This window comes from Adiantum capillus-veneris, chromosome 6 (genome assembly GCF_014529385.1).
Source record: "Adiantum capillus-veneris isolate H3 chromosome 6, ASM1452938v2, whole genome shotgun sequence".
Taxonomy (NCBI): Eukaryota; Viridiplantae; Streptophyta; class Polypodiopsida; order Polypodiales; family Pteridaceae; genus Adiantum; species Adiantum capillus-veneris.
This window is the reverse complement of record NC_140936.1, coordinates 109,745,094-109,753,937: the sequence shown is the minus strand read 5'-3', so window position 1 is coordinate 109,753,937 and position 8,844 is coordinate 109,745,094. Positions and strand designations below refer to the sequence as shown.

The 8,844-nt window shown below is 39.8% G+C and overlaps 1 protein-coding gene across 2 annotated transcripts; it reads right to left on the bottom strand.

Annotated features, from left to right (window-relative positions):
• Positions 1-236: 236 nt before the first annotated feature.
• On the bottom strand, positions 237-8,129 carry LOC147456072 (uncharacterized). Of its 2 annotated transcripts, none has more exons than XM_086514640.1 (5): positions 7,462-8,129; positions 7,250-7,361; positions 4,989-6,751; positions 3,734-4,082; positions 237-548 (listed from the first exon to the last, which is right to left on the bottom strand). In XM_086514640.1, exons 1-5 carry the CDS (start codon positions 7,465-7,467, stop codon positions 448-450), a joined length of 2,331 nt encoding a protein of 776 aa, XP_086370766.1. In that variant the 5' UTR covers positions 7,468-8,129; the 3' UTR covers positions 237-447. The 2 variants fall into 2 exon arrangements, with proteins under 2 accessions (XP_086370766.1, XP_086370768.1); XM_086514642.1 differs by lacking the exon at positions 237-548 and adding an exon at positions 556-2,408.
• Between the last annotated feature and the right edge of the window lie 715 nt (positions 8,130-8,844).

The following is an 8,844-nucleotide window of genomic DNA, read 5'->3' as shown; positions in this document are numbered from 1 at the left end:
TCTTATATTTTAAGACCAAACCACTCCCTGCATACTTGTCTCTCCTAAAGCCAATTCGAGGACTCTCAATTTCCACATATATCCACAACCTTTATGCAGCACTGTGAAAGCTCAACATAAATCATGTGACATGTTTTAGTAGTTGAACTTCTAGGACAAGAGTGAAGTGTGTGTGTGTGTGTGTGTGTGTGTGTGTGTGTGTGAGAGAGAGAGAGAGAGAGAGAGAGAGAGAGAGAGAGTCTTTGAATTCATGAGTTTATTAAGTGAATAAGTTAAGCACATTTGCATTATCAAGAAGTAGCTCATATTTACAAAAATTACATTTACAATAAGGTTAGATCGTATGTATGTAATGGAAGGAAAGAAGATGAAAATCCCCTCTCACAATTGAGTATCTCTTGTGAGATGTTAGTAGATGTAATGCTCTCGGTGTTTTTCTTAACGAATTCATGGTCTTTTAACTTTGTCCCTATTTAGAGCTTTTCCATGTAGAGACATGTTTTCTTCTTGTTCTGCATCTTTGTTCCCTTCAAGCTCCAGTACCACATCTGAAACATATAAACCAAAATACAAAGTCGATACAATTAACTTTAGCATTCTAAAACAATAGAATACAAGAAAATAAAGATATGCCAAATGTGAAATGAAAGGTAAGTCTCGATCATGTACCGAAAACAATGAAAGTTTCCCTAACCCAACACAACACTAAAGGTTTCTTTTAGAAAGCCAATGAGTGTTAGTGCTCGCAATAATATATAGTGTAAGGAACTCTAAAGAGAAGAAAACACTAAAGGAAAAGTAAAGTAAATCAACAAGGTGAGGAGTCGCAAAGGCATGTTGAATTTTAGAGGGGATGTGAGTTATTTAGAGTAGGTTAGATCCAACACAATACCAAGGGTGTCTTTTAGAAAGCCAATGAGTGTTAGTGCTCGCAATAATACATAGTGTAAGGAACTCTAAAGAGAAGAAAACACTAAAGGAAAAGTAAAGTTAATCAACAAGGTGAGGAGTCGCAAAGGCATGTTGAATTTAAGAGGGGATGTGAGTTATTTAGAGTAGGTTAGACTGAGTGCTTACTATCACGTCATTTTTGTAATGCTTAAAAAAAGTTTTATTGCATTGTCGGTTATACACACAATCAAAAAAATGTATATTATATATTACGAAAGGCCTCCCTTACACAACAAGGTGAAAGGTTCGCATTGAAAATCTGGAAAAAAAAGTAAAATAAAAACACTCTTTAACAAACTAAACAAAAGAATATTTTGATGTTTTTATATAAAAACAGTAATTCTAATAAGCATAAAAAATAATTAAACAATTCAATGAGATGGACCTTTATGAGTTCTTAAATGGAAACGAGAGTACTCTTTCAAAGTTAAGATATTAAAGAGAAAATTAAATAAGTCAATACTTCACATCATAGGATCAAACTCCTATAAATGCACTCCTTAATCTCTTCTTCTCTAAGAGAGGATTCGCACGAGTGGATGGCGGGGGTAAAGCAGACATGAGGTGCATTGTCTTGTTGCGCTTGTATGAGTTAGCCTTGAAAAGTTTTTTGTCATCTTCTAGCAAAACTAAGCCTTGCTCCATCCAGCTCTGCCATTTTTGGCAGAGTAAGCTCCCGAGAGCTTTGTTTTACAGAAGCAGCCAAAAACCGCATGTGTCATCAAAACAATACCATTGCGTGTGTGCGAACGCGCTCTAATGCCTTTTTGAAGGGCCAACGACTTACGAGGTGCAGAAGAATCTGAAGATTCGTGTTGGCATTGCAAAAAATAAAGAAAAACGAAGTGACATGTAAGGATCAATTTACAAACTTTAAAAAAAAGCCATGCACAAAGAAAAGACAAGAAAGTCACGTGATGCTTTAAATGAAGGAATACAAATGTTACATAAACTGTGACGCACACATTGCATGCAACAAAAAAGGACTACAAATGTTACATAAAATGCTAAGCGTATAGTCATACCAGGCACAACTTCAAGAGTATGGTGGCTCATGTTCGTCCGGTGCCAAAGACTTGGGCCTAATAGCTGCATCCCGCACAAGACATATGGGACACGGAGCACATCAACCTCATGCCTGCACCTTCTTGGTCACACACAATGAGAAGGACCGCGCTTGTGGTGCTTCACAAGCGTGGGCCCTACTTGATAGCAAGAAGAACCGACAGTTGGCAGTCATCAAGAGGAGGAAATGGAAAGACAACGAGGTCTTTGATAGGACGGAACTAGTAAAACGAGCATCGATAACCGGAAAAGAAGGCGACGCTCTTCATGCGCTGCAATTTTTCACTTTCGAAGGAAATTTTGTAGGGGTTGGAGTGCAACCTCGATGCGCTCCAAGTCCGAGATACTTTGTGGGACCGCTTACATGGAGTGGAAGCCATGCAATGTACAACCTGTATGTCCCTCGCGGGATGCAACTCTAAGTATGTTAAAGAGACTAAGTGAACGAATCAAGGGCTAAATGTAGGTACATGTCATTAGAGAATTGCCAAGAGTTTGAACATCCACAGTTCCAGTACTTAGTGCTAAGAGTATAGTCATATGAGGCATAGTTATCCATTATGAGGCATAGTTAGCCATTATCAATAACTATGTCCAACTTATTTGTCAAAGTTACAGATAACTATGCCCCTTGTGACCACCACCTAAGTCCTTGATATTATTTTGCTCACCTAGGCCATAGGGTTCAAAACACGTGGTGCATGCTTGAATTCTATAGAACATTTACGACGGCTACACCTAAAATGCTCTAGCAATGCATTATTATGCATACTAGTACGGCCGACTGCCTTCGGCGGACTCTCTCTCTCTCTCTCTTTCTCTCTCCCTCTTTATTGTGCATAGAGGACTTTTGGACTGTAGCCTTCAGCTCGTAGCTCTCGACATGTGTAAAGAGCTCTCGACACGTGTAAAGGGCACTCTCACTACCTTTATAGAATACATATAGATGTAGTGTGTTGCTAAAGGGGGGGATCCTGTGTGCAGTTACAAGTATAAAAATAATGATGCTTATGATCTATTGTACTTAGTAGTATCATATAAATATGCTTAGGAATAGTCAAGTTATATAAAGATGCTCTCTCTCACACACACACACATGTGTGTGTGTGTGTGATGTGTGTGTGTGTGTTGACTAAATCTACGTGACTAGTACAAAATCAGGTGCTCCACCAATGAAGTTTCCCTTGTGGTGTGAACTTTAGGGTTTGCAACCGGGGACCAGGTTTCCCACCAAGGAATATTCCACGTCCTAGTACCTAGTACCTACTTGGGGTTGGAAGAAAGGGGGGGGGGGAGAAATCTTTTGAAGAGACAAAATGAAGGGGAAGGAGAGAGAGAGAGAGAGGGGAAGGAAGGAGGGGGAGAGAGAGAGAGAGAGAGAGAGAGAGTCCCCTCCTTTCAGGCTTTCAAAATTCACCTTCTAGGTAATGTAACCAGTCCTGATAAGTGTCTTATCATGAGTCATGTGTGTGTGTGTGTCCCACACATTCACACACACACACACACACTTTTCTGTCTAAACTCAGGTCCCATAAACTATATAGCTGATGAGTAGCTCTCACTTAGCATTAGAATATTGCACTTACTACAGGGATTAGCTAAAAGAGTGATGTGCTAGCTGATATGATATGCATAATGTCTATGTGTGTGTGTGTGTGTGTGTGTGTGTGTGTGTGTGTGTGTGAGAGAGAGAGAGAGAGAGAGAGAGAGAGAGTACATTCATCATCAGTGTTGATCCAATTCTCGCAGGGAATATCCTGGGCGTGTTCGAAACCGCTTCCCATTAATGTTGATCGATGATCATCATCTGCATCATCACCCATTTCCTCCTCCTCTTCTTCCTCCTTAATTGTGTGCAACTCTTCATGACTAATCATACCCCCATAGCTGTCATCATCGTTGATCCTGCCATCGTCAATCGCACCTTCGAGTATATCATTAATGTCAATATGCTCATGGACTAGTGCCAGCTGATGAGCATGATGAATATCTCCAGGACCCAACTCTCTTTTCAAAACACCTGATGCCCTGCATACCTTGTGCTTCATTCGGAAAGTGCGCAGGAACTGGCGCGGGCATCAATTACATATGATCAAGCCATAATCAAGGTCAACAAAATTAGTATCATCATCATCATCTTCAAAACCTTATATTGAATGACAATTTTTCAGAATAGAACAATATTTGATCTATAGTCTACTACTTATATATGGTACTGTGTAGGAATCCTTTCAAATTTGATCTATAAACAACCCCACATATATGGTACTCTATATGAATTCTTTCAAATTTGATCTATAAACTACTCCTTACATATAGTACTCTATAGGAATCCTTTCAAATTTGACCTATAAACTACCCCACATATATGGTACTCTATATGAATTCTTTTAAATTTGATCTATAAACTACTCCTTACATATAGTACTCTATAGGAATCCTTTCAAATTTGATCTATAAACTACTCCTTACATATAGTACTCTATAGGAATCCTTTCAAATTTGATCTCTAAACAAAAACTTATAAACTTACAAATCCTTTCAAATTTAATGATGTATATAAACTACCCCTTACACATGGTACTTGATAGGAATTCTTCTAAATTTGATCTATAAACTACTCCTTACATATGGTACTCTATGGGAATCCTTCCAGACTCAATTATATTTGATCAAGCCATCATCAAGTTCAACAGAATTAGCATCATCATCATCATCACCCTCCTCAGCCTCTCAATCTTGAATGCCAAATTTTCAGAACAGAAAAATCCTTTTAAATTTGATCTATAAACTACTCCTTATGTATGGAATTCTATAGGAATCCTTTCACATGATCTATAAACAAAAACTTCATATAAATAGTATTTTCTGTGTGTGCAAAATGGTGTATAATTACAGGTATTTCAAGGACCCAAAACAATAATTAGGACACTCCAAGCGACAGATTTTACGTGCGTACAAGCCATGTCTACCTTGTAGAACTTTCTCTGATAGCTGTAGTCTGTAGGATATACGTCTGCCTGCCTCCGTCGTCCAATGTGTTTGAGTCGGTTGAGCAGATGCTTGGCGAGATATGTAGGCGTAACAGAAAGGATCAAGCGCTTCAACTCCAACTGATAGTTGGTGGAGATAACCTTCAAGCAACTGAGTGTAGCCATTTCATAATCTATGGCCTCTTCCCTCTTCTCCTCCTCCTCCTCCTCCTCATAACCATTATAATTACTCACATTGGTACTAGCCTTCTGTTTAAGGTGAATGCACCCTTTTGGCGCACTGCCATTTGCTCTGTTTCGCTCTTTGATATTGTTGACTGGGATCGATGAGTTCCAAGAGCTACAGGCACTCAAATTACTTGTCGATGAGCTCAAAGAATCGGTACAAGTACTCATCATATATTGTAGTTCCTGAGTAGAGCTCCTAAAGGAACCCATTAAGCTTTCAGTGCTACTACTACTACTAATGCTCAAGCTGGATGATGAGCTCAAAGAGCTACTCATTGAGCTTTCAAGGGAATCACAATCAGAAGCTCTCAAATGTAGCTCCTCATGAGTAGTACTACTATTACTCCTGTATAAAGAAGCTGAACCCATTAGAATTCCATTATTGTAAGGATCACAAAAGGCAGAATTATAATTAGGCCTTTGAGTCAACATACAACACATTTTTGCCTCGCGGTGGGGGAGATCGATGACCATATTTGTAGTAGACAAATCGACTTTTCCTTTTGAACCCATCTTGTTTTGAGTGCCATGAGAAAAACCCACTTCTCTGTTTTGACACATGCTTCTGCTTAGTGCAGTTCCATGATTCATATAAGTGCAGTCCACCTTCTCTCTACCTACTACGTCTACCTCAGTAGAATCCATTTCATTATATATACTCTTCGTAGAATCTTGGCCAGCAGCAGCCTCTAGCCCTTGATCACTGGCAACAAAGCACTTACCCTGGATCTTATCCGCACCGTGATGAGGACACGATGAACTCCAATCAACGGCGCAATATCTGCCGCTTGTACAAGATTTCATCGTATCGTCTTCAGGCCGGGGCAGCACGAGTCCGGTACTCCGTCTAGAAGAACCCAATCTCTCTTGGCAAAATCGAGAAGAACCCGGGCCCTCCTCACGTGAAAACCTTAATGAGCTTCTGTTTAGGACATTACTGGAGATATGATCATTGTCGATGTCGCTCTTGGAACAGCTCCCATTGTAAGGATCATCATCCTCACTCATGATGGTAGCAGAGCATATTCCATTAATGCTGAGCTTTTCATCATCAACATCAAGTGGTTTGTGGCCCCCCTCATAATGGCATGAAAATGCAGGCTTTTGAAGTTCTCCATTGATTCTATCATAAGAGTCCCCATGGCCATTACATCTCTTGACAACACATTCCATCCCAACATTGCTCTCAATATTATTGTAGCCCTCATTAACTACATCATTGAAGTTGGGCTCATCACTCATAAAATCAGCTTCCAGCTTATTGAGCAACTCTTCGCCCAAGGTTCCAATGGACAGAAAGGCATTTTCTAGAGTATAATGGCACATCAGCAGGCTCATTTCATAGTCATGGTCACTACTTATTGATGCCTTTCTAGTGTAGCTCAGAAACTTGGAAAGATTTTTCTGCATTGCCATTGACGTTGTGACGACATCGTCGGGTCGACGACTTTCTGCATCATGACTTGCCTCAAAGGAGTTTGATGGGATTGAACTGGATTTAGGCAAGCTAGTTGCTGCATAAATGAAGACAAAAAAAACATGGTATCAGAGCATTGACAATAAATGATACATGACAAATGAGACCCCATTAATTGCATGGCAAAGCTCTCTTCCACTAATGATTTGAGGTAGTTCAATTACAGCTCTTATTTATATAGAGAATGCCTTAGTCTGATCACAAACATTGAGAACGTCAAAGCTTAATTACTTGGGATTCTACATATTTAGACAAAAACATTACATAACCCACAGCTATCTCTGAATTCTCCCCTATTTTATCAAGGGATTCTCTGCTCATATAATTGAAAGCCAAAATGAAAAGACCTTACTAGTAGTAAAAATATGATGATATAACACAATTCTAACACAGGATTTCAAGTATTTGAGCTACAGTTTAATGGGTAGATTGATTTATGGCTATTGACATACCGATAATAGAGCAAAACAAGCTTCTCCTTATCTACATTATGATTTAATTACAATGGGGGAAAATTGCTACAGGACTACATTACCCCCTTTTAGCTCATGATCCCTTATGTCTAGCTGTGGAGACTGATCATCATCTGAAATTCCTGGTTTCTTCAATATATCATTAGGCTTCCTTTGCCGCCACTTTGAAAATATCTGTTGAGGTTGCAGGAAATTGTGATGGTTTATTCAGTTAATGATTTTTTTGGGATGATTATCTCAACAAATTAACAAATAAAGCTATACAGAATTGTACCTTCATGATCGCGAAAATGTGAAGCGGTTCTGTTCAATTGATCAGATCACTCAAGATGAGGGCAATTTGACCAAGGGATTGCCGCCGGTAGTTTTTGATATCAAGCAAGTAAATTGGCATAATATGTGAAAGAATTCAAGTATTTACAGGATATAGCCAAATAACCAGAAGCCTTTTGTGGCTAATTAAGAAGACTAATCAAATTGCAACCCCCAAATTAAGCATAATCGCAGCTCACTAATCATATCCATCAGTTGAAGCTCAGAGCAGTGGGAGCCCATTGCTTAATTAAGCGAGAATTCTTATTAAAGGCGTTCGCTAATCAAGAGGAGCTCAATGAATTGCAGCTCACGACTGAAATATCACGATGCATGCAATTACTGGCTACTAATCCAATAATTAGGCGCTACCAATTATCGCCCACAATATAAAGTTGAGGTCCTAATGTAAACATTAAACGGGCACTAAATGAATCTTGGTTCAAAAGTTGAGTCAGGGGGATAGAGAGAGATACATTTTACAATAAAAGAATGCAATATACTAAAGAAGGAACTTGTGGCCTTTCCTACAAATGATGATACATGCAAAGGGCATGTAGTAAGGGATCTCTATGATGGACAGAAAAGATATATATGAAGGGGACACAAAGAGAGAGAGAGAGAGAGAGAGCTGGGCTTGTGTTGGAGGAAGGTCCACGTCTCCTTCTTATATAAAGCCTTTGCCCTCCCCCCTCCCCCAGCAGAGAATAATTTTTGTTCATTAGTTAGAGAAGCCTTTTGCTAATTGTCACGTGGCTCCCACACTTCTCAAGATCTTGATGTGTCCTAAGGCTTCCCATAGTTGATAAGTTGCACAAACAGTTGCTTTTGAACCTTGCAACCTTAATATTGTGTCGGCAAAGGTATGTGAGATACTTTAAAAAAAAAAAAAAAGTGTGTGTGTGTGTGTGTGAGAGATACATTGTGTCAAAGTTTTTGAAACACTCAATTGCACACAAGCTCACAAGAATTTTTGGACAAATTCTCGGAATTATTCCCACACTGTGACTTACCTCAACATCATGAACTTCTGTGAGGGAGGCACTGCATACCTAGCTAGGTACGATTGGGGGCATGGGACCGCCGGTCCGATGGGGGGGACCGGTGGTCCCCTGCCCCCAATCGTACATACCTAGCTAGGTACGATTGGGGGCAGGGGACCGTCGGCGCGGTGGGAGGGTCGGTGGTCCCCTGCCCCCAATCGTACATAGCTAGGTATGCGTGCCTCTCGAGCAGAAGCTCATAATGTTATGCATTGTATGAAAAACACTGAAAAAGAGTCCATTTTCCTACATGAGAAAAATTCTAAATCTTCCGGCGAAGCCCCTTCCTAGAGAAAGGGTGT

Excerpts from the sequence above, each read along its gene's own strand:
- LOC147456072 (XM_086514640.1), bottom strand. Across the intron at positions 6,752-7,249 it reads GGATCATGAGCTAAAAGGGG|CAACTAGCTTGCCTAAATCC; the intron begins GTAATGTAGTCC and ends TCATTTATGCAG. Across the intron at positions 4,083-4,988 it reads ATCAGAGAAAGTTCTACAAG|TTCCTGCGCACTTTCCGAAT; the intron begins GTAGACATGGCT and ends TGCCCGCGCCAG.